At 44.0% G+C, this 25,682-nt stretch overlaps 1 protein-coding gene across 1 annotated transcript; it reads right to left on the reverse strand.

Moving 5' to 3' along the window:
- Positions 1 to 3,526: 3,526 nt before the first annotated feature.
- Positions 3,527 to 17,365, reverse strand: LOC140914640 (cytochrome P450 2H2-like). Its single transcript, XM_073352993.1, has 9 exons — positions 17,016 to 17,365; positions 15,549 to 15,711; positions 14,095 to 14,244; positions 11,562 to 11,722; positions 9,270 to 9,446; positions 8,748 to 8,889; positions 7,876 to 8,063; positions 6,519 to 6,660; positions 3,527 to 4,093 (listed from the first exon to the last, which is right to left on the reverse strand). Exons 1-9 carry the CDS (start codon positions 17,193 to 17,195, stop codon positions 3,912 to 3,914), a joined length of 1,485 nt encoding a protein of 494 aa, XP_073209094.1. The 5' UTR covers positions 17,196 to 17,365; the 3' UTR covers positions 3,527 to 3,911.
- Positions 17,366 to 25,682: the final 8,317 nt, after the last annotated feature.

A 25,682-nucleotide genomic window follows, 5' to 3' on the forward strand; every position in this document is an offset into this window, starting at 1 on the left:
CAGCAACCCCCTGGAGGAAATAAGAACACCCCAGACTCTCACTGACAGCAGGAATTAGCCAGAGTAGGGGAATGGGCAGACTCAGATTTTAAGGGAAGGAGGATCCTGGAAGTCCCACCTCCTAACTGTTGCTCCCACTGTCTGGGGGACCTTGTGTCATCAGTGTGACGTGTCACACAAGCAGCTGCACTAACCTTGGAGGAGGGGGAGGGGAATCATTGCTGACCCAAAGCAGAGAGGAGGGTTGGGTTTCAAGGTTGGATTTGCTGGAGCAGAGAGGGCACTTGGTGAATGAAGACAGTCCCTCCAGGCACAGGGGCAGCAGAGTGGCTGGCATGATGCCAAGAGATGGGAAGAGGAGAGGAAAAGAGGAGGTGGGCAGAGGACAAGGAAGCACATAGGAGGGGATGTTCTAACCTATCTCCTAAAGGTGATGTATATACCAGGCTCCTTGGTGTAAGGGTCACTAAGCACAGGGTAACTTAACAGGCTGATGATACATGATCAGACATTTTAGCTTGCTTTTTCAAAGACTCATAGACTCAAAGGTCAAAATGGACCATCATGATCACCTAGTCAGACTTCCTGCACATTGCAGGCCACAGAACTTCACCCACCCACTCCTGTAATAGACCCCCTAACCACTGGCTGAGTTACTGAAGTCCTCAAATCATGATCTAAAGACTTCGAATTACAGCAAATCTTCCATCTATACCAGTTTAAACCTGCAAGTGATCCATGTCCCATGCTGCAGAGGAAAGCAAAAAAACCCCATGGTCTTTCCCAATCTGACCCGGGCGGGGGGGGGGGGGGTTCTTCCCGAATCCAAATATGGCGATCAGTTAGACCCTGAGCATATGGGCAAGACCCAGCAGCCAGACACATGGGAAAGAATTCTCTGTAGTAACTCAGAGCCCTCCACATCACTATCTGTTGGAGATATTTGCTACTAGCAGTCACAAATTGGCTATGTGCCACTGTAGCAGTCCCATCGGACCATCCCCTCCAATAAATTTAGCAAGTTTGGTCTTGAAGCCAGTTAGATTTTTTGCCCCCACTGCTCCCCTTGGAAGACTTTTCCAGAACTTCACTCCTCTGAGGGTTAGAAACCTTTGTCTACTTTCAAGCCTAAATTTGGTGATGGCCAGTTTATAGCCATTTTTTCCGGTGTCCACACTGGTGCTTAACTTAAGTAACTCCTCTCCCTCCCTGGTATCTATGCCTGTCAGGTATTTATAGAGAGTAATCATATCTCCCCTCAGCCTTCTTTTAGTTAGGCTAAACAAGTCAAGCTCTTTGAGTCTCCTCTCATAAAGTAGGTTTTCCATTCCTCTGATTGTCCTAGTAGCCCTTCTCTGCACCTGTTCCAGTTTGAATTCATCTTTCTTAAACATGGGAGACCAGAACTGCACACAGTATTCCAGAAGAGGTCCCACCAGTGCTTTGTATAATGGTACTAACACTTCCCTCCCTCTACTGGAAATACCTTGCCTGATGCATCCTAGGACTGCTTTCACTTTTTTCATGGCCACATCACACTGGCGGTTCATAGTCATCCTGCGATCAACCAATACACCCAGGTCTTTCTCCTCCTCTGTCACTTCCAACTGATAAATCCCCAGCTTATAGCAAAAACTCTTGTTGTTAGTCCCTGAACTCATGACCTAGCACATTGCACCATTAAATTTCATCCCATTTTTTTACTTCAGTTTCCAAGTCATCCAGATCTTCTTGTATGGTATTTCGGTCCTCCTCTGAACTGGCAATACCTCCCAACTTTGTGTCATCTGCAGATTTTATTAGCACACTCCCATTTTTTGTGCCAAGGTCATTAATAAAAATGTTAACTAAGATTTGCCCCAAGACCGATCCCTGAGGAACTCCACTAGTAAGCTCCCTCCAGTCTAGGGTGACCAGATGTCCCGATTTTATAGGGATAATCCTGTTATTCAGGGATTTGTCAGCCCTTGATCATCTCATCCCTTGATCATCCTACTCCAGCCTGACATTTCATCTTTTGGTATGACCCATTGTCGTCTCCCTTTTAACCAGTTCCTTATCCATGTTCATGTCTCATATTAATCCCCATCTTTTCCAATTTAACTAAAAATTTCCCATGTGGAACTATAGCAAATGCCTTACTGAAATCCAGGTTGATTAGATCTACAGTATTTCCTTTGTCTAAAAAAATAATTTATCTTCTCAAAGAAGGAGATCAGGTTTGTATGGCACCATCTACCTTTGGTAAAACCATGTTGTATTTTATCCCAATTACCATTTAGTCCTTAACTACTTTCTCTTTCAAAATTTGTTCCAAGACCTTGCATACAACTGAGATCAAAGTAATAGGCCTCTAGCTTCCCGAATCATTTTCTTCCCCCTTTCTTAAAAATAGGTACCATATTAGCAATTCTCCAGTCATAGGGTATGATCCCCAAGTTTACAGTTTCATTAAAAATCCTTGCTATTGGGCTTTCAATTTCATGTGCCAGTTCTTTTAATATTCTTGGATGGAGATTATCTGGGCTGCCTGATTTAGTTTCAGTAAACTGTTTGAGTTTGACGTTCACCTTGGATGTGGTAATTTCTACTTCCATATCCTCGTTCCTATTATCCTCCCCATTACCTAAACTCTTCATTAACCTTATTAATACCCAAGGCAAAGTATTTGTTTAGGTGATATGCCATGCCTAGATTATCTTCTGCCTCCACCCCATTCTCAATGTTCAGCGGTTCCCCCTCTTCTTTCCTTGTTTTCTAATTATTTATATTACTATAGAATCTTTTACAATTTTTCTTAATTTCCTTTGCAAGCTACAACTCTGCTCAGCTTTTGGCAGTTGTCACTTTATCTCTACACTTTCTGACCTCCAAGAGGTAGCTTTCCTTGCCGATCGTTCTTATATTCCATTCCTTGTAGGCTTTCTGATTTCTCTTAATCACCTGTTTGAGATGCTTGCTCATCCAGCTTGGTCTGGAGCCCTTCCCTATGAATGTTTTCCCCTTGCTTGGGATGCAGGCTTCAGATACTTTAAGTCAAAGTTTAACTCCAAGACTCCTCCAAATTCAGATCCTTGAGTTCTTCAGTCCAATCCACTTCCCTAACTAATTGCCTAATTTTTTAAGTAAGCTCTTTTGAAATAAAGGGCCCTAGTTACAATCTATTTTTGTTTTTCTGCCCATTTAGTTTAAACTGAATTACCTCATGATCACTCAAAACAAGGCTGTCTCCTATAACCAGTTCTTCTATGAAGTCCTCACTACTCACCAATACCAAACCTAAAATGGCATCATGTCTTGTTGGTTCAGTGACTACTTGGTGAAGCTCAGCCTCAGCCCTGGAAAATATATATATATATATATATATACACACACACACATATAATAAAACTACATAAATATGTATTATGTATTTATTAACACTGTGCTTAGTTTAAATTCCATGGACAAGCAGGGGAGGGAAAACTCTAGTTCAGTCTGAAGCCACAGAAACTCTGCCTATCAAAGTAGAATACCAAGCCAAAAGTATTACATCATCACAATTTATTCTCATTGGCTGGTCAGAGAACAAGGGCTGGACACTGTTACTAACTCATTGTCAATAAAGTAGCCTTACAGCTGTCTAAAGAAGTTCCATAGTTGTCACCACAAATGAACCCAACACATACCCAGCTTCTTGTCACACCTGAGCCTGTCTGAGAACACTACACGATTATTGTACATGACTTTTTGACCATCAATTGTATGGTTAATTTTTTATATTATACTTAATATTGTTAAATCCAAGTTACATAAAAAACTAGTAACTTATCTGTTTCAAGACAATGAGTTCATTTCTGTCACTGTGTAAATGAGTCCAGAATCAAAGACAATCAAATGCATGCACAGGTCTGGGGATATTGAGGTAACCTTTATCGAGGAAGAACACAGAGCTGGTATGATTTTGGTGCATTTGACACAAAAGTCGTTACTGGCGTTATATCAATGTCTTTGGGATCAACAACAGGTTTCAAGGTAAAGTTCTGTAAAATCGTTGTCAGTAGCAAAAATAGCTCCATCCGAGCCAGACTCTCTCCCACGCAAATCCGCTTCCCTGCAGTGAAAAAGGAATTTTGAATTGATGCTGGAGATCTTTCTTTGTAGCACATATTAAATATGGTTATTAAGGAAGCAAAACCTCAGGATTAAAGTTAGATGCACAGAGTGATTCAGGGCAAGTGCCTGGAGGATAATGGTTGTCTCTCAGAGTTCAGTAAGGTATGAAAGTGTACGTGGGTTTAAGAAGCTGCTCACAGATAATCTGAGGAATTGAGTTCCTTATATTGCCATTTTAAAGGCAGTTGGGGGTGAAGGGTGGGAAGATGTGGGGTTTGAGGAATAGATTATCCACTTTCCAAATGAGCTAAACAGTTTTCTGGGGGAGTGACATGGTGGTGACTGAGTAGAAGGAGAGAAGTAACAAGTAGAGAGGTGTGGGTGTCCTGAATAGCAGGGTGGAGGAAGAAGGCTGAAAGGCACTGTTAACAGAGTGGCAGGGAGGCTAAGTAGCTTAGATTCAAGTAGGGAGGTTAAGTAGCCCCTTGATGACATCAAGAAGGCTGAGGTATTTAATGCACCTTCTGCTTCTGTCTTCACTGGAAAGGTGAATGGTGACCACATACCCAACACAATTAATATTAACAACAAGGGGAAAAAGAAAAGGAGTACTTGTGCCACCTTAGAGACTAACAAGTTTATTTGAGCATAAGCTTTCATGAGCTACATGCATTCCGATGAAGTGAGCTGTAGCTCACGAAAGCTTATGCTTAGTCTCTAAGGTGCCACAAGTACTCCTTTTCTTTTTGCGAATACAGACTAACACGGCTGCTACTCCGAAACCTGTCAACAAGGGGAAAGAAACACACTCCAAAATAGGGGGAGAACAAGTTAAAGAATATTCAGATAAGTTAGATGTAGTCAAGTCAGCAAGGCCCAATGAACTTAAGGAACTAGGTGAAGCAATCTCAGAACGGTTAGCTTATGGAGGATGGGTGAGGTCCCAGAAGACTGCAGATGGAAAAACATGGTACCCAGCTTTAACAAGGGGAACAAAGAGAACCTGGGGAATTGTTGACCAGTCAGCCTGGAAAGATACTGGAACAAATTTTTAAACAATCAATTGGTAAGTACCTAGAAGATAATAGGGTTATGAGGAATAGCCAGCATGGATTTGTCAAGAGTAAATCATGCCAAACCATCCTGATTTTCTCCTTTAACAGGATTACTGGCATAGAAAACAGAGGGGGAGCAGTAGATGTGATATATTTTGGTTTTAATAAGACTTTTGGCACAGACCTGCATGACATTCTCATAAGCGAGCATGGGAAATGTGGTCTAGATAAATTACTGGTTCAGAACTGGTTTAAAAAACCATACTCAGAGAGTAGCTATCAATGATTTGCTTTCATACTGTGAGGGTGTATAAAATGGGGTCCCGGAAGGGCCTTTTCTGTGTCCTATACTAGTCAATATTTTGATTAATGACTTGGATAATGGAGTGGAGAGTATGCTTATGTTTGCACAATTATAATTCACAACTATAAAATAGGGAATAATTGGCTAAGCAGTAGAACTGATGAAAATGATCCAGGGAGGTTATAGGGGATCACAAATTCAATATAAATCAACCATGTGATGCAGTTGCAAAAAAGGCTAATAGCATTCTGGGGTGTATTAACAAGAGTGTCATATATAAAAGACACGCAAGGTGATTATCCCATACTGCTCAGCACCAGTGAGGTCTCAGCTGGAGTACCCTCTCCAATTCTGGGATCCACAGTTTAGGAAACATGGATAAATTAGAGTGTGTCCTGAAGAGAGCAACAAAAATGATCAAAGGTTTAGAAAACCTGACCGCTGAGAAATGGTTAACAAAACTGGGCATGTTTAGTTTTGAGAAAGATGATTGAGGCGGGACCTGATAGTCTTCAAAAATGTTAAGGGCTGTTATAAAGAGGATAGGAATCAGTTGTTCTCCCTGTCCACTGAAGGTAGGACAAGTAATGGGCTTAATCTGCAGCAAGGGAGATTTAGGTTGCATATTAGCAAAAACTTTCTAACTCTAATGGTAGTTAAACTCTGGAACAGGCTTCCAAGGGAAGTTGTGAAATCCCCATTGTTGGAGGATTTTAAGAACAGGCTGGACAAACACCTGTCAGGGATGGTCTAGATTTACGTGATCCTGCATCAGCGCAGGGGGCTGGACTTGATGACCTATCAAGGTCACTTCCAACCCTGCATTTCAAGGATATCTTTCCAGCGAAGAGAGGGGAGTGTGTATCTAGTTAAAAAAACTCACTTCAGACAACGAACAGTAAGTGACACTCTTTAAAGACTGATAGATGCTTTGCTAGCGTGAGAGACTCTGCTTCATGGGCCACCTGAAAACACTATGCACTAAACAGTCTGAGAGCCACTAGGAAGTTCAAGGTAAAGCCAGAAGACAGTCTGGGATCTGAAATAAAAATGGCTTAATTTACCTGCAGAAAAAGGCATGAAGAAGTCACTCTTCTTAAAGGCACCATTTTCGTCCAAGAAATGTCCCGGGTTAAATTGCTCTGGGTTTGGGAATTCCCTGCTGTCATACAGAACTGACTTCAGTGAAGGAAATATCGTGGTGCCCTGAATTAGCAAATGCAGAAGAAAAGAGTTAAAGTGGTGTCATAAATATAAAGGGAAGGGTAATCACCTTTCTGTATACAGTGCTATAAAATCCCTCCTGGCCAGAGGCAACATCCTGTTACCTGTAAAGGGTTAAGAAGCTCAGTTAACCTGGCTGGCACCTGATCCAAAGGACCAATAAGGAGACAAGATACTTTCAAATCTTGGGGTGGGGCACGGGGGAAGGGTTTTGTTTGTGCTCTTTTTTTACATCGTTGATCTCTCTTGGGACTGAGACAGGCCAGATGGAAATCCATCTTCTCCAACCCATCCTAACCCAAGTCTCCAATATTGCAACCAGTATAGGTAAGTCAGGCAAGGCGGATTAGTTTATCTTTTGTTTTATGTGAATTTCCCCTGTGTTAAGAGGGAAATAATTACCCATCGGAACAATTTACCCAGTGATGTGATGGATTCTCCATCACTGACAATTTTTTAAAATCAAGATTGGATGTTTTTCTAAAAGACCTGCTCTTGAACAAGTTCTATGACCCGTGTTATATAGGAGATCAAACTAAACGATCACAATGATCCTTCCGGCCTTAGAACCTGTTAGTCTATTTAATATAAATCCAAGTCTATTTTTCAACATTTAATATACAAAAACCAAGAATTAACTGTGTGAGCTTGACTCACTGTTAAAAATGCCTTAATCTTGAAGTATAGTTTTTGTTTTGTTTCATATTTGTACTGATTGACTTGCATTCAGATCAGAACTAAGCAAAGGTGAGGAGGGCTCCAATACTTTTTGAACTTATTCAGTCATTGCTCATTCGCATTTGCTATGTTGTTTTGTTTGTGACCTAACTGTGCCAAGAAATTTCCCCAGAAACAAAATCCCTTTGGCCTCAAAATAGAAGAATGTTTGCACACACTAGTTTGATATCAAAATCTTAGCTGAGTACCCTTGCTAAAAAGTTATTCCCTATTCCACATCTACGATCTGAAACCATGTCCAGGAATGAAAGTCCAGCCTGCAGATTGCAAACTGCTGGTCTGCTTCATGCAGAGGCTTGGAGAGATTCAATAATAATTGGTATATAATTGGTAAATCAGCAAAAAAAAAAACCCCACCGCACAAAATCTAGTTGAAGCATTTCTATAGTGAATAACTCAACATTAAAAGGAGAAAAAGGTAAAAGAACTCAACCCTTCACAGACACATTGAGAACTGACCTTGGGAATAAGGTACTGTTTGAGATGAACATCTCTAGTCACGGCATGTGGCAAACCTAATGGGACAAGATTGATGTATCTCTGGATTTCATGTACTACAGCATCTGTGTAGGGCATCTGGCTTCGATCCGCCATGCAGGGGCTTTGGCTTCTGCCAATCACGCGGTCAATCTCTTCATGAACTTTCTCTGTCATCAGATTAATGCGGTTTAACAATAATGATAAAGAACAGGATTCACAGAGATTTGCGCACCATTGTGTCACACTGTATGCACATTGGGATTATAACAAAACTGGTCAATTTGGTGCTACAGAAGCTACTGACCATGGCAGCTATGACAAAGTGCAATAATATAATTCCAACGCAGTGATTTTACTTATGCCCAGTTATGAGAAAAACTAGACTTAATGGGATGTTACCACAAGTGCATATAACCAACTGCTCAGCAAGAGATTGGTCCTAAACCTTTCCCCACCAAAGGCAAATCATGGTTGTGCAGATGGAGGAAGCCCATGAGGTGGGAATTCACCTTGCACCTGTCTGCTCTGTGCGTAGTCTCTAGCACCGGCAGAGCGCTGATTTAGAACCTTACACAATCCTGACACCGACAAGCTGATTAAATCTGAAGACACAATGACTTTGCCATTTCACATGCCTGGAGTGTGAAAGTATCTGTGACTCACAAAACAGGCACCGCGTGGTCAGTGACAATGGAGGCTCCCACGGCATTAATTCCTTCCCCCTGCATGGGAGCCTCAACACTGATCTGGATTTGAGAGAGGAATTCAATCAGAACGGCCCATTCAGCCTTTGGACCCTTTGCTTAGACTATCAATACAGGGACAAGTAATGCCCATTGTAATGGTGTTACCTTCTATTTCTGGGTATTTCAGAAGAATCAGGAGTCCAAATTTCATGGTGACGCTGGTTGTCCCCGTTCCAGCAATAAATAACTCTACCGTGCTTCGTACCAGACTTCCCACATTAAAGTCTGACTGGCCATTCTTTTGCTCCTACAAAAAGATTTGGTGAAAATCTTTGATTCTTGGCAGTAAAACTGTAGGATATGTTCAGATATATATTCTTCTACCCAACAGATGACCCACCTCTGATCATTATAAAAATCCCACACAAATGGCCGACAGCACTTGAGATTTCAGCATCATTACTGCGGTGCATTGGGCCTTTTCTGTCCAATAAGGTGATTTTTTTCTTTACTTGAAGGAAGAGAGCAGAGCTTGACCATTATAATGTATGTTCCTTGGGCAGAGACCATGTGTCCCCTTCAGGTCTTCTCCAAAGCCATGTACTATGTTACTGCTTCACAAATTAATCTCGATCATACATATAATCCACTCCACAGTAAAGAGAAAGGGCTACTTCCCTCACATACCTCTTCCACTTTGATGAAGAAAGCATCGATAAAGTCTCGAGGACAGTTGGGATCCAGAGACTCTTTGTGCATATTCACTCTCTCCAGAACAAATTTTCTGAACTCCAAACCATTTCTAAATAGCCTGTGGTGAGGCCCAGGCATGTAATCCATGAGAGTCGGGAAAAAATTGTACAGCTGTAAAGGATGAAAGAAAAACACAGCTGGATTTATCTGGACACAACAGATAATCATAGTGTTCATGCAAATGACTCACTACAGCTGTACAATTCAGTGTTTCTTTGGCACCTTCTTATCAAAATGGATTCAACAGAACGTTGCAAACTCTACTAAGTGTGACAGACTCAGACAAGTGGAGTACAGGAGTCTGGTAGAAGGCAAATATACTGGCCACTGGATGAATAGTTTTCTGTTCCCTGAGTGAGCAGAGCAGGGGCTGCCCTAGAACAATCAGGAACCTGCTAGAACCAATTAAGATAGGCAAGCTAATCAAGACACCTGGAGTCAATTAAGAACTTTCTAGAATCAATTATGACAGGCAGGCTAATCAGGACATTAAATCAGGTTTAAAAAGGACCTCCCATCAGTTAAGAGGGGGGTGCCTAAGGAGCTGGGAGTGAGAGGATATGTTGCTGGAGGACTGAGGAGTACAAGCATTATCAGACACCAGGAGGAAGATCTTGTGGTGAGGATAATGAAGGTGTTGGGAGGAGGCCATGGGGAAGTAGCCCAGGGAGTTGTAGCTGTCATGCAGCTATTACAGGAGGCACTCTAGACAGCTGCAATCCACAGGGCCCTGGGCTGGAACCTGGAGGAGAGGGCAGGCCCGGGTTCCCCCAAAACCTCCCAGCTCCTGATCAGACACAAGAGAAGTTGACCTGGACTGTGGGTTTCACCAGAGGGGAGGTCTCTGGGCTGTTCCCTGACCTACATGGTGGATCAGCAGAGACTGAGGGGGATTGTTCTTCTCTTTTTCCCCATGCTGGCCAGTGATGAGCTTACCTGAGTGAACGGCAGATTTGAGCCACTAAAGTGGCCAAACTGAGGGCTGCCGTGAATCTCTGAGGCAAGCTAATCCGCCAATAAGTGCAGGACCCACCAAGGTAGAGGAGGAACTTTGTCACATAAGTCAGAGTACCCAACATACATAAATTCCTCACAAATGCAGCAGTGACATTGTGGCACTCTGTACCTGTAAGCAACACCCTGGAACCCTATATTCACCACTCTCATATAATTATGATATGTTTCATGCAAAGCATACCCTGCAAGATATATGAAAAGTCATGATCTGCTGAAACACATTGTTCTGTCCAAATGTGTATATCATTAGTGTGGATCAAGTTATGAGATTTTGCTTTATGGTTGTTACTGAAATATATTGTAAATTTGCCAGTGGCATACAAAGAAAGCAAACCACTCACAGGAGGGTACTTGAGGACAGAGAACTTGAGGACTCAATGATCACTAATAAGCAGGGGACTTGTAATCAAAGGATTTACACTTCAAGGACAGTTGTGCAAGCACCACACAACAGGGACTACCGGACCCCGTGACTCCATTGGACAAGACCACTCCAGGGGGATTGCTCAACCAAAGGTCTCGGGGAAGCTCTCCAGGACAATCCGAGACAACTGGGGGGGGTGGTCCTGGGATAGAGGAGAATTCCAGCCTGTGTATTGAAGTTCTGTATCCTGCTTGGACTATCTATCAGGGTGAGACCCTGCTTGAGTCAACTCCTGTTTAGTTTCTAGAACTTAGATTGTGCGCTTATTTTTATATTTTTGGTAACCATCTCTATCCTTTATGCCTACCACTTATCGCTTAAAATCTATCTTTCTGTCATAAATAAATCTGTTTTATATTTTACTTAAAATACCATGTTTGGTGGCTGGCTGTGAACTGGAAGTGAAAGGACGTTTGCTTTGGAGATGAGGAATGTGATCACATTCACCTATCACGTTGCAAATCTGCTAGGGTATGTTTTGATGTTAATATTGATATAGTGTTTTTACTGGTGATTTCCTTGATTTTTACCAATTGTGTAGATAGAGAATGTCCTCAAGCAAACTTAATTCTGAGCTAACGAAGTCTTTTGTGGGGGAATTTAAACAATCCTTAGATAGAAGCTGTAGGGTCAGCGTGGTAGTAGCATAAGCCTAACAAGGAGAAGGAGACCATTATGGGAATCTGAAATAACAATTGTTTAAGGAAAATAAATAGTTAAAGAAAGAAATCTCTGTCCCCTCCCCCAGTACAAAGGAGAAGAATGGAATAAACCCCTGAACATACTGCTGTCCAGGGGGAGCGCTGGAGCTTGCCATTTTCCTCTATGAGATTTATTAAAGTCACAAACTTCTTATCTTCATAGTCAAACCGGTCCCCAAAGACGATGGCGCAGATGACGTTGGAGACGGCATGGGTGAGGAAGAGGGTGGGGTCAAAGGGCCGCCCTGGAGCAAAACAAAACTAAAAAGAGTTAGTTTTAATTCAGTGTCTTGACCCTCAGTGCCAGAGTCACTAGCAACACTGGGACGTTGTGGATCTCCAACCATAGGGCAGGACTTAAGGTGGGGCTGACAGCAATATTCCCTGAGGAGGGTGGGTTAGGGCTGCCCCAATCCCCCCTCTTACCTCTCACATGCTAAATTAAACACGTGCCACTTTTTTTTCTTGGCAATCAGTTTTCACTCTGTCTGCTCTGCTGCTCTCTGCCGGGCACACTCTGGTCTGACCAGGGGCCATCAGTGCCTCTCTGGGTGACACATGCCTGTCTGTCTTGGGGCCCATTTCACAGAAAGGATCCCAACCTGTTGACAACAGGATCTTGCTCAGAGGGCTCTGCCATTGCTTGTGTTGTTGTAGCATCATCACTAACTCCCAGAGCACAGCAATCTCCCCTTGGCACTGCCAGCCCAGGCCGTGCAGCGTAAACGCACGATTGCTGTGCTAGGGAAGGAATAAAGGCTCCCAGCACAAGAGCAGAGGGGATGGGGCTGCTTTCTGCCCTCAGTGTCCACTAAGCAGGCCCCACAGCTCAGCTAACACAGCTGGGGAGGCTGAATTTCCCACTGGCTCACCAGTGACATCTTAGCTTCCATTTCAGGTTCTTCCTTCCTCAAAAGCACAAGGAACACACGGGGCTGGTAACTGAGAACTAACCTGGGGCTGCAGCATCAGAGGGACCAGCACAACATTCCTGGGAATTATGGGCAAGAGATCACCCCTCTGACTTGAGGCCACAGTGCTCATGGGGGACATCCAGAAGCAGCATTTTCTTCATGCACCAGACCCCTACTCGTGTCCCTCACCCATCGATTCTCTTTGACTCATTCCCAACGCAATAGCTACCCTTGGCTCAGGTGCCCAAGTAGCAGCACTAATGTGGTACCAGGGGTGGGGAAGGGGCTCAGTGCATTCTCCTCTCCCACTCACAATTCACCAGATGGGCAGAGCCAACTTCAGTTTAGCCCTTAGTGTTGCATTAAATATTGCAAGAGGCAGGGTGACCTTGTGGTTAAGACACTGGCATGGGTCTGAGTTCTCCACCTCTAAAATAGCAGGGAAAATCATTAATTTCTTCCACTGTTTTCATTCACGTCTATTTAAGATGTACACTGCTTGGGACACGGATTGTCTCAAACCATTTGTTCCAAAAGTCCATATGCAAAGGAGCCCCAATATCAGCTGGGACCGCTAGACCTTACTGGAATATAAATAATAATTTCGGAGTGTCACTGGCACTGACGCAGAAGAGCTCTGATATTTCACATATCTCAGCAGAATCTCAAATACAACAGGTGGAACAGACAAAGACATTAAAGCCAGAATAGCAAAAGCCAGACATGCCCTTGTAACTCTAAATCCGATCTGGAGAAATACAAATCTTACCTTCCCAACTAAACTTCAAATATTTAGCACCATTGTAAAGTCAGTCTTACGATATCATGCTGAAACTTGGAAACGTATTGAGACCTTATATCTATACTCCAAGTTCTTATAAACAGCTGCCATAGACAAATCCTCAATATCAGATGGGTAGAAAGAAAAATCACAAATGAAGAACTCTGGAGAAAGATGAAACAAAAACTGATGGGACAGGAAATTCTGGAATGCAGATGGCTAGAACATACATGGACAAAAGACTTGAATAATATAATAAGATAGGCATTGGACTGGAACTCCCATGGCAAGAGGCAATAAGTAGACCATGAATAACATGGAAATGCACAATATAAGCAGAATTGTTAGTTAGCAAATTGACATTGGAAAAAGGTAAGACTGCAGTAGGAGACTGGCAAAGATGGAAGGTGCTGGGGAAGGCCCTATGTTCCGCAAAGAATGAAGAGGAATAACATAAGAGACAATGAGTGCCCGTTATGAAGCACTGTAAAAGTACACCATGATTTCAAACATTCTGATGGAGCCTATCACTATCGAATGTAGGTGCCAAATGTGTATCAGATATCTAGCCGAGAGAAAATGAGAAGAAGCAAACTGTAGGCCTGGGTGTCTTGTTAACCCAGCACACTGGAACTAACCCGCTCTAATATGGCTCACTGTGTTAGTGTCTATACACTCTAGACAAATATCTTCCATTTGCTCATTGATCACAGATCAGAGGGGAGAAAATGTAAGAAAAAAACAGCCAGAAATGGTCATCTCTGGAATGTTTCACACATCCTTTCCCATTACGTTAACACGGGTTGTTATATGTGCAGTTAATGGCTTGAGTTATAAGACGTTTGAACTAAACATCATGAAAAACAGAAAGACAAGAGTCTTTGATTCCCTCAGTTTCCAACAGACATGAAACAATGCCCACCATTTGTGTTTCTGAGCCTTTCCACTAGAAAATGGGTTTCTTCCTGGATACGCTCCTCAATGCTTTTCTTCCCCATCCCAAAATTTCTCAGGTTAGTGAGGGCAAATCGGCGGAGCTTCTTCCACCGCTCCCCGTTGCTGAAAACAATACCTGGAAATGGGAAGAAAACAGGAATGAAAGGAGGGAGGGCCAGACTCAGTTTGCCTCTTTGAAAAATACCCAAACATTGGTGAGTCAAAGGTTCCATTTCAACTTAACTGATATTGTGTCTTTGTTCTACTAGGGAGACGACATTACAGCTACATTGCAAATACTGATTGCAGTATTGCTATTGCCATGTGGAACCCTGGATATCAGAGAGACAAGGTAGGTGAGGTCATATCTTCTATTGGAGCAACCTGTGTTGGTGGAAGGATAAGCTTTTGAGCTGCACTGAGCTCTTCCTCAGGTCTGCAGCAGTTAGAGTGTCCAAGCTAAAAACAAGGTGGGACAGACTGCAAAAGAGGTTCACACTTAACAGACGCTGTTTTTATGGCCCATTGCAATGATTTATAAGACACCCTGCTGACTACTAACCCTCCATCATCCTACCACTGCAGAGGTGTTAATTGGCCATTATAGGTCACTTCATTTTCAGTGGTTTCCCAGAATGTGCCCAAATTACAAGCCTTTGAAAAAAATCACTTTTCACGTAATAGAGTTTAGCAGCTAAAATCTCCAAAGGTTCTGTCCTGCGGAGACATGCACCAGCGCCGCACAGCACTTTGTGCCTGTCCACATGTGAGATGAAAACCTACTACTGCTATCAGTTACTCCATTAACTCATGCAACTACACAGACATATCTTAATTTTAGCATTCCCTAATTTCGGAGAGCTTGACTTTACAACCTTAATAATGTTCCTTTCACATAGTTTTTTTCCTGTGTAGTCAAGTAACTATGCTGAAGGTTGTTTTCACAGTCACTGTGATAGTAATATAACTATTCTTCACTTAATGAATAAATGAGATAAGAGACTTCTTGAAAAGGACATCTTGGAATTTCCATATTTATTATTCCCTCACTTTTTATTATGAAAGGATAAAAATAATCCTTCTCCGCTCATGGAATCTACCTAGTTAGGGAGGACAGGTAAAGAAGGGGACAGGAATTCATGGTTTGTTCTGACCCTTTTTGCCAATCCAGCCCTGCTCTCCTGGCTGTATTCTGGGCCTTGGAAGGTAGATTGGCCTGGCTGTTTGTTACCTCTCATAAACCTTTAGTGAGATGCTAGGAGCCATTCATGTCAGTGAACCAGTAGTGCAATGGGGAATGAGCTCTGGAACCAAGACTATTTATCCAATATTTACAACTGCATCATTGAAACTCCAGCTGTTTCCGCTTTTCAGTTCTCAATTGTGTTCTCCCCATACAGAAAACATCAGATCTATATGCTGAAGTTATTTGAAATGTACCTGGTTCCTGTGCCATTTTTTCAAATAATGGCATACTTCCTCTTCCGCTGAACTCCTCCCCAAGACCGACGAGAGCTTCCTTCACAATCTCATATCCATACAACACCACAACCCGTTCTGAGCCTAAATATATTGTGAAAATCGAGCCGTACTTTTCACTGAGCTGTAAAAATTTAGCACAAAGACCAATAAGTTTTAAGTTAGATCCACTTATTTAGGATAAGAATTCGAGAAAATCAAATTATAAACTGATGAATTGCTCTCTTGCCACTGAACTAATACTAGGCAAGTTTTACTACTGATCATCGTCCAAAGTTGGCCATTTCGGCCCAGATCCTCCAAGGTATTTAGGAGCCTAACTCCAAGGATTTCAATGAGAGTTATGCACCTACATATCTTGGAGGATCTGGGACTTCCTGACTTTTCAGTGCTTCACTTTGTTATCCTCATATTTTAAACATTTTTCCTTATAGATGTGTGTGTCTGAGTGCTCCCAGGATAATTCTGTCCGTGTTATACAATTATCTCATTATAAGAGCAGACTGCATTAATATAGGGCCTTTCAATGGTGATCTTGAGTGCTATGTTAAAATGACCATTTTAACTCCACAGAAACGCTGCTTGCATTTATTCAGTCATGGCAGCTGATTTGACAATAGCAAGAGAGAGGTTTCCCTTCATTTTACTTCTGTCAGCCCTGCAGAGCCAAAGACAGACAGAAGTGAGATTCTGTTTCCCCTTTTATATCATCAACAGAATTATTATCCAATTTCCAATTGATTACATCTGTGCAAATAAACAGACAAACACATCTGTATCTCAGGGCATGATGTGAAGACAATGAGGGTAAACGGCTGTAACTGGGGGCAGAATTTTTCTTGTACAATCCTCATTATTTGTGATGATTTGCCAGAAGGAAAGAATCAAACCTGTCTCTCCAATCCCAGGGTGTGTTTGCAGAGCTGGCTAAAATGTCAGAACATGCAGCACTACAATGTCATTTCTCCAAAGCTGACCTGCAGTTTCTGCCTTACCATCATTTTGTGATGCAGACAAGTATCATTAGAGCAATTTTACAGATGGGAAAATTAAGGCACAGAGGGGTTAAGTGACATGCCCAAGAGCACACCTGGAGTCTGTAGCAGAGGTAGGAACAATACCCAAGGCACCTGACTGCCAGTTCTTTATATAACCTACTAGACCACTTTCCACACCCTGTAATAACGTGTATTCACTGCAGTGCAGCTGCAGGGAGCACTCTGGATTAACTGTGAATAAGACCCCCTCTAAAACAAGCAGTATATTATCACCAACCATTTACATCTACCCTCCAAGACTGATTGTTTTGTGAAATAAGAAGTCAGAAATTTGAGCTAATGTGGAATTGCCGCCAGGCTAGGCTTGAGCCAGGCTCTGTTTAAATGTCCACCTACAACCCAGCAACTGATACCATGAAAACACCCTTACCTCATCTACATGTTGGGGTAAATTCTTCGTATTTAGCTGCAGCGTGTTCCCTATGATGGGAAAAGCAACAGGGCCAGGAGGCAGCTTCCCGCTTCCAGACACCTTTCTCCATGCCGAAAGGAAAAGAAGGCAAGAGACACAAATCACCAGGAAAACACTTGTTGCTCCCAGAGGTTCCATTGCAGAGTGTAGCAATTATTCTGGGTTTGAACAGGGGTTTACTTTGTATTTCAGACTCCTCAGTTTTTATATTCTACACATCAAAAAGGGGGTGCAAGCAATTAGCCAATCGGAGCTCTCAGTTCCTCTGAGTTAACAAGATAAGCTCTGAACTAACAATGGTGACTGGAACTGTCACACTAGGAATGAATTCCTTTGAACTTTTATTGGTATATAATCTCTGTTTGCCCTTGTGTACTCACTGACAGAGCATGAAAATTAATTATAAACTGAATCCCTGTCAAACTGCCCAAACTATCATGAAATCATCCTCTCTCTGCACCCATCGGGTTAAACGTTCCTCATCAACTTGGTGCCAGCTGGAACATTATAGACATACAATGATGATCCCTTTTTATGTTGCTCTCCAGGATTTAGCCTATGGATTGCTGAGCAGCAGACACTTAAGAAAAACACCAAGCTGAATGTTTGATAAAAATTCAAACTGAATCCTGAACCTTTTTGGAGATTTCACAACGTCTGGTTAACCATTAAAAAATGTGACCCTTCCCCTCCCCCTTATATTCAACCTGTACAACTCTCTATTTCAAACTGAAACATTAAACAAATCTAAACAAATACTTTCCCTCAGTCTTTAATGAGGCGCTTAGGGATAATGGTAGGACGACAAATGGGAAGGAGGATATGGAGGTAGATATTACCACATCCGAGGTAGAAGCCAAACTTGAACAGTTTAATGGGACTAAATTGGGGGGGGGCAGATAATCTTCATCCAAGAATATTAAAGGAACTGGCACATGAAATTGCAAGCCCATTAGCAAAAAATTTTAATGAATCTGTAAACTCAGGGGTTGTACCGTATGACTGGAGAATTGCTAACATAATTCCTGTTTTTAAGAAAGGAAAAAAACGTGATCTGAGTAACTACAGGCCTGTTAGTTTGACATCTGTAGTATGCAAGATCTTGGAAAAAAATTTGAAGGAGAAAGTAGTTAAGGACATTGAGGTCAATGGTAATTGGGGCAAAATACAACATGGTTTTACAAAAGGTAGATCGTGTCAAACCAACCTGATCTCCTTCTTTGAGAAGGTAACAGATTTTTTAGACAAAGGAAACGCAGTGGATCTAATTTATCTCGATTTCAGTAAGGCATTTGATACGGTTCCACATGGGGAATTATTAGCTAAATTGGAAAAGATGGGGATCAATATGAAAATTGAAAGGTGGATAAGGAACTGGTTAAAGGGGAGACTACAACGGGTCACACTGAAAGGTGAACTGTCAGGCTGGAAAGAGGTTACTAGTGGAGTTCTCAGGGATCAGTTTTGGGACCGATCTTATTTAATCTCTTTATTACTGACCTTGGCACAAAAAGCGGGAATGTGCTAATAAAGTTTGTGGATGACACAAAGCTGGGAGGTATTGCCAATACAGAGAAGGACCGGGATATCATCCAGGAAGATCTGGATGACCTTGTAAACTGGAGTAATAGTAACAGGATGAAATTTAATAGTGAAAAGTGCAAGGCCATGCATTTAGGAATTAATAACAAGAATTTTTGTTATAAACTGGGGACGCACCACTTGGAAGTAACAGAGGAGGAGAAGGACCTCAGAGTATTGGTTGACCACAGGATGACTATGAGCTGCGAATGTGATATGGCCGTGAAGAAAGCTAATGCAGTCTTGGGATGCATCAGGCAAGATATTTCCTGTTGAGATAAGGAGGTTTTAGTACCATTATACAAGGCACTGGTGAGACCTCATCTGGAATACTGTGTGCAGTTCTGGTCTCCCATGTTTAAGAAAGATGAATTCAAACTGGAACAGGTACAGAGAAGGGCTACTAGGATGATCCGAGGAATGGAAAACCAGTCTTATGAAAGGAGACTCAAAGAGCTTGGCTTGTTTAGCCTAACCAAAAGAAGGCTGAGGGGAGATATGATTGCTCTTTATAAATATGTCAGAGGAATAAATACCACAGAGGGAGAAGAACTATTTAAGCTCAGTACCAATGTGGACACAAGAGCAAATGGATATAAACTGGCTATCAGAAGTTTAGACTTGAAATTAGACAAAGGTTTCTAACCAGAAGAGTGAAGTTCTGGAACTGCCTTCCAAGGGAAGCAGTGGGAGCAAAAGACATATCTGGCTTCAAGACTAAGCTTGATAAGTTTATGGAAGGGATGATATGATGGGATAGCCTAATTTTGATAATTAACTGATCTTCAACTATTAGTGGTAGATATGCCCAATGGCCTGTGACGGGATGCTAGATGGGATGGGATCTGAGTTACTACAGAGAATTCTTTCCTGGGTGTCTGGCTGGTGAGTCTTGCCCACATGCTCAGGGTTTAGCTGATCGCCATATTTGGGGTCAGGAAGAAATTTTCCTCCAGGGCAGATTGGCAGAGGCCCGGGGGGTGGGGGGGGTTCACCTTCCTCTGCAGCTTGGGACACGGGTCACTTGCTGGAGGATTCTCTGCACCTCAAAGTCTTTAAACCATGGTTTGAGGACTTCAGTAGCTCAGACATAGCTTAGAGGTTTGTTACAGGAGTGGGTGGGTGAGATTCTGTGGCCTGCATTGTGCAGGAGGTCAGACTAGACGATCATAATGGTTCCTTCTGACCTTAAAGTTTACGATTCTATGATTAAGCCTCTGAGACGGAAGACTTGATGTGACCTGGAAGTCAGTGGAAATATTTCCATTTATTTCAGTGGGATTTGGATCAGGGTCCAGGAGAAGTTATTGAAACAGGATGTGAAGGGACCAACTCTTCAGGTCAGAGTGGAGCTTAAAAGAAAACCAGTGGTTTCAAAGTTTTGAAATGCAGAGCTAACATCGAGTCAGAGATTTTCAGGCAGAAGAATCTAGATCCTCTATTCTGACATCCTGGGTATAACCAACAACCAGATCTTCCAGAAAGGCACCAAATCTCAATGTGAAGACCTCAAGAGATGGACAGTTCACCACTTGGTAGTCTCTTCAGTGGTTAATCATCCTCAGTATTAAAAACATGCCTCATTCTAATTTGAGTTTGACTGGCTTCAGCTCCCTGTCACTGATCTTGTTCTGCCTTTCCCCTCTATATTAAACAGCCTTTTAATAGCCGCTATTTTCTCCCCTTGAAGGTGTTTATTCCATATAATCAAGTCACCTCTGTCTTCATTTTGAGGAGCTAAACATCATGAGCTGTTCAAGGTGCTCGCTGTGAGTCATTTTCTTCAGCCTTTGAATCATTTTTGTGACTGACTCTTTTCCCCAATTTTTCAACATCCTTTTAAAAATGTGGCTACCAGACCAGTACACGGTATCCCAGTGCCTTACACAGAGGCAAAATCATACCCCTATTCCTATTCACTGCTCCCCTGTTTATACACTGGAGGACCACACAAGACCTTTATGCCACAGTGTCACACTGGGAGCTTGTGTTGAGTGGTTTGGCCACTGTGACTCCTAAATCCTTTTTACGCTAAGTGCTTTCCAGGATACTGTCTCCCACTCTGGAGTGAATGTCTAATATCACCAAACAGCCTTAACTCTGCCTCCATTTCTAGGACTTATATTTTCTTCTCTGTAGCACTCTTTTGCCACATCCTAGCCACAGACTGCTACGTCTGGTCTACACTTGAAAATTAGATCGCCTTTGCTATGTTGCTCAGGGCTATGAAAAATTTCTCTCTGAGCACCATAGTTAGACAACCCTAACCTCCAGTGTAGATGCAGCTAAGTTGAGAGGAGGATTTTTCCATTAACCTAGCTACCATGTCTCGGACAGGTGGATGAACAACATTGATAGAGCAACCCCTTCCCTCAGTGTAGGAAACATCTACACTGCAGCTCTAGAGCGTCACAGCTGCAGAGCCATAGCACTTTTAGAGTAGACATAACTTAGGACAGTGATACTCAATTAGATCTACCCGTGGGCTGATTGGAGAATTTTATGATACGAGATGGGCCATTTGCGCAGAAGACTCACAAAATAAAAAAAAAATTAATTCAGCTGCCAATAAATAAAGGCCTTGATTGCAACATGAGTAATAGTGTTTTTATCTTTTAACAAAATTTATAAATCATAATCATCACCTTTGCTTTTGTTTCCAAATGGGGCAAGAGACACAGGAGAAAGCGCTGCCCACCCCCAACTCACCCCCATCGCTGTCTCAATGCCAGGGGGAAGGGGGTAATTTTCCACCCCACATGATCCATTGCTCCCATACAAAGGGGGCAGCTCTCCCCACCACCTGAACCCAGATTGCACCACTCTCAAATTGGATCAGGGTACGTGCCCAGCTGGAAGAGCATCCCACCCCTTGCCCAAGAGGGTCCAGGATTGGGCCCAGTTCTCATCTCCCGGTGCGGGTCCCCGGCAGGGGGCAGGCCAGTCAGTGCCCCCCGCCGAGATTAGCTGCTGCTGGGGTTGTGGCAGCTGGGATTGCAGCAGCTGGGATTGCAAGCACGATGGCAGGGTCAGCGGCCCCTGGCCGGAATGCAGAGCTGCCTCCCTGCCTGGTGCAACTTGCTTGCCCCACTCCGACTGCTCCGTGTCCCTGCTCTGCCTCCTGCAGCAAGGCACTGCCTGTGGCACTGGGGCCACCTTCCGGAGCCTCCCTCCTTCCCTGGTGCCCAGCTCCCCCGTCCCAGCTGCATACTCACCTCCCCAGTCTCTGATACCTCCACACTGCCAACACTGGGGAGTCTCTGCCCACCTCAGGAAGCCAATGGGGCAATGGCAGAAACGCTGCTGGGGGGTGGCATCCCTGGCCCTGAAGGACTCATGGCCCAGGATGTGGGAGCTCAGCTTGCACCAATTTAGCCACTGCTGCATCTGATGGGTGTCAGGCAGGCTCAGCACCTGATGGCCTTGGGCAAGGCATGGGCAAGGTGGGGGCCCTAGAGCCTGTGGGCAAAGCAGCTCCAGCTCCCACGCAGAAAGGGCACTCTGCGGTCACATGAGACTCCTGCTGCCCACACCAGGATTGGTAACGGATGCGGCACGCCCAGAGGTGCTACAGGGGCTATGAACTGCCAAGCCCTGGCACAAATTAAGCACTGGCTGGCAGGCCCCACAGGAAGCCTTGTCAGGCCATCTATTGAGTGTCACTGCCCAAGGAGACTGTAAATGAGGTTTATTTGAGTGATCTTGGAGAGATCCAGTGCATGACTTAACCTGAGATATTGAATAGATATTCATACCCCCATAAGGTTTTCAGAACAGGAGGTGACAAGCTGGGGACTCTATAGGGGTGATCATGACCTTTGAGGGCCCTTCTTATTCTTATTAATGATTTGTATTACAGTAGCCTGTAGAGGCTGCAAGTAAGACAGGGCACAGTTGCTCTAGGGGCTGTACATACACATGAAGTGGGAGGCAGTCCCTACCTCAAAGAGCTCACAGTCTAAACAGGCCAAACATAGGAAGGGTGGGAGAAAGGGGATGTTCTTATCCCTATTTTAGAATTGGGGAAGTGGGCTGGTGCCCCCCACCCACACACCGTCAGGCCCCTCCTGAGCTGGCCCCCATTGTGCCCCCCACCAACAGCTTTAGCCAACTGGAGCCATAGGTGTGAGGACTGAGAGAAGGGACTTGCTCTCAGCAGCCCCCCAGCATTCCCTGCAGCAGAGGAGCAGCAGCCCCACATGTGGAGAATCCAGCCTAGCCTTGGCATAGGGCAAGCAGTACCCAAGGAGGGCAGAGTCCACCATCAAGCTGGACCAGAAGCCCCAGTGGGGCATTCACTCCTGGCGGGGGAAGCGGACATGTTTCCACTATCATCATCCTTTCGTTGTCTCCACCAAGAAGGGCCCCTTCAATTCCCAAGTAATCTGTAATGGGTAAAATTTACCCCTTCTGTCCCAGCTGGGTGTTTAGACTGTCCATCATAGGCGGCACCTACCCCTCACCACTGTGTCTGAGATCCGAAGCAGGTGGACTGACTCCAGGGTGCATTTTAAAATAGAGCCAGGGCTGTTCCTCAATGTTTGGGTAGCAGAGCAGTCAGGTACATGTCCTTCCACGTGCACTAGGTGAGGTGAGTGTGCCGGGTTCACATGCAGGGACCTTGTTACACTGACCCATACCTTTGTTACTCAAGACCAGACTACCGTAATGTGCCAAGTGAAGCAAGGCTGACACTCATCTCAATGGCATTTCTGTATGTGACTGTCTGTCTGTAACATGATAGTTCTTGAACGCTACAGCCGATAGATTCCAACATTTCAGGGAACTTTCCAGGCCTCAATGCGCAGAAGTCAATTGATTTGGGTGAAAACTGGAAAAAAATGAAAGGGCTACATTGGGGACACACAAAACCCTTGGGCATCTGGTTTGCAAAGCAAACAGTTTCAGCCACCTATGTCATTGTCCACAGGGCAACGTACCCCGCATCTCATCTCTGATCCTTCCAATGCAGATTTCAGATGCTGACACCCTAAAAGAAAAGAATGGAACAAAGGGAAAGGGAAAAAAATGTAAGAATGATGGAGGGAAGGTGGAATGGGAATGCCTGGGTGGAAAGGGGCAGTAAGGGTGCACACAGAGACTGTGGCATGGGAGGCAGAATGGGGAGAATGGTCTGGGGAAATGCAGGGGCACAAGAGAGCCTGAACCATGGCTGGGAATGGTAAAATGGTGGGTACACAGAACCTCTGGGGAGGGGGGAGAATGGGGGACCGTGGATGGGGGTGGGGAAGAATGTATGAGGAAAATAGGGGAGGGAGGAGAATGAGAGGGGCACACAAAGCCCCTGGCTTAGGGAGAGATTGACAGACCATGGTGGGGGGGGGGGTAGGGGGCAACAGGGGATACAAAGAATCACTTGCATGAGGGAGGGGGTGGGGGTTTTCCGGAGTCCCTGAAATAGAGGGGGAAGGAAGAATGGCACGCAGGGAGTTGAGAGTATCAAAGAATTCAAGGAGCCCTCGGTGAGTGCGGTACACTCAGCCTATAGAAGGAACAAAATGCGTGACCCTATAGTGTAATAGGGCTACACCTTGAAATCACCCAGCGTCTGAAGCTGGTGTCAAATGCACTAGCCTGATAAATGGGAGGACCTTGATGCTGAGACCATATTGCACCAGTGCTCCAGGACCAGACCAGCTGTAGGATCTTACTGATGAGCAGACTGGTGTCAGGATAAACCCTTTATTATGGACAGAACTAGGTACAGAAATGAGGTAGAGGGATTTCCCACTGTTCTGAGTAGCTGCATCCTGCCCTGCCCTGGGCTGCTCTGTTTCTGGCCCAGCAGGAGATGTCACAGGAAAGCAGAAACGACAGCTAGAGGGTAAAAGAAGTATGGCACCTGTACACTTCCTGGAGGAATTACTCTACAGCACAGCAGCTACCTGTGCGTGAGCTTCCAGGTGGAATTCAAGGGGCTGGTTTTGGCCTTTAAAGGCCTAGATGGTCTGAGCCCTGGTGACCAAGAGTCCTGCCTCCCTCCCTGACCATTCACCTGCAGCTTAGATCAATGGAGGCGCTCAGCCTGAAGTGCCTGTGACATAACCAGGATGGCAGCGCTGAGAAGCAACTTCTCTGTGCAGCTTTTACTATTCCGGCATCCATAGAACTTGCTTTTCAGAATTGTTATGTGAGATTCAGCCAAAATGTCTAGGTATTACTGGGCTGCATCTCTTCTCATGGCTCCGAATTACACCCTGAGCTCTCAGGAGCTGCTCTCCCTCCCTGCTGTGTAAACCCCTCAGTTACTTGTCATGGCTTTCACAGCTGAGCTGTACTTATGTAGTGATTTTAATCTCTCCTTGTCTGTCAATGCCTACAGGCCTCTTCCCTGTTTAGTTTTCACCCCCTCTGAATTTCTGTCGGTTTGGGGATACCTTTCTGGTACCAAAATGCCTCTTCTGGTGGGCAATAACTGTGGTCTCACAGAGCCTTCTAGAATTCCCTCTACTGCTTTGCTAACTCATATGATCTCTGTGCACACAGCCCAAAATTACTTTGCCTTTATTTCCTCCGCATTTGCATTGCGAACTCTTATCCATTTTGCTACTCTCTCTCTCTCACACACACATACACCAAGTCTTTTTTAGTGCAATTGCTTTTCTAGTATTTCTCCTGCACAGACTACCTGCTCTGGACTCACTCTCTTGAACTGGTTAGCTTGTATAGGTGGCCTTGTCCTCCAATGGAGATGGGGAACCAAGGACAGATGGTGATGGGGATGGAGCTATTTTATGAGCCAGGGGCTAAATTCTGCTTTCATTTACACTCATGAAAAGCTAGAATAACTCCACTGACTTTGGTGGGGTGATTCTAGATTTCTAACATGCAATGAGAGCAGAATATTACCCTAGGCATCTAGTAGGAGGTGCTGTGATAAACAGGACTTTACAAAGTTTACCAGATGCTTGGTCAATTAGTGGCAGATCTCAGAACAATGCTTTAGGCACAAGATCATCCTTTTCCACAATCTCAACTGGCTTAAAGGCTCAACCTTTCTTGTAATAAAGTGTTTGCCTGATA

This window comes from Lepidochelys kempii, chromosome 7 (genome assembly GCF_965140265.1).
Source record: "Lepidochelys kempii isolate rLepKem1 chromosome 7, rLepKem1.hap2, whole genome shotgun sequence".
Lineage (NCBI taxonomy): Eukaryota > Metazoa > Chordata > Testudines > Cheloniidae > Lepidochelys > Lepidochelys kempii.

Bases quoted from the DNA above. Each gene is read 5' to 3' on its own strand.
- LOC140914640 (XM_073352993.1), bottom strand. From the start codon at position 17,195: ATGGAACCTCTGGGAGCAACAAGTGTTTTCCTGGTGATTTGTGTCTCT. The intron at 8,890-9,269 runs GTATGTGAGGGA...ATCTTTTTGTAG, and splicing joins TCTTCATCAAAGTGGAAGAG to GAGCAAAAGAATGGCCAGTC. The intron at 8,064-8,747 runs GTAACACCATTA...ATCTGATGACAG, and splicing joins GAAATACCCAGAAATAGAAG to AGAAAGTTCATGAAGAGATT.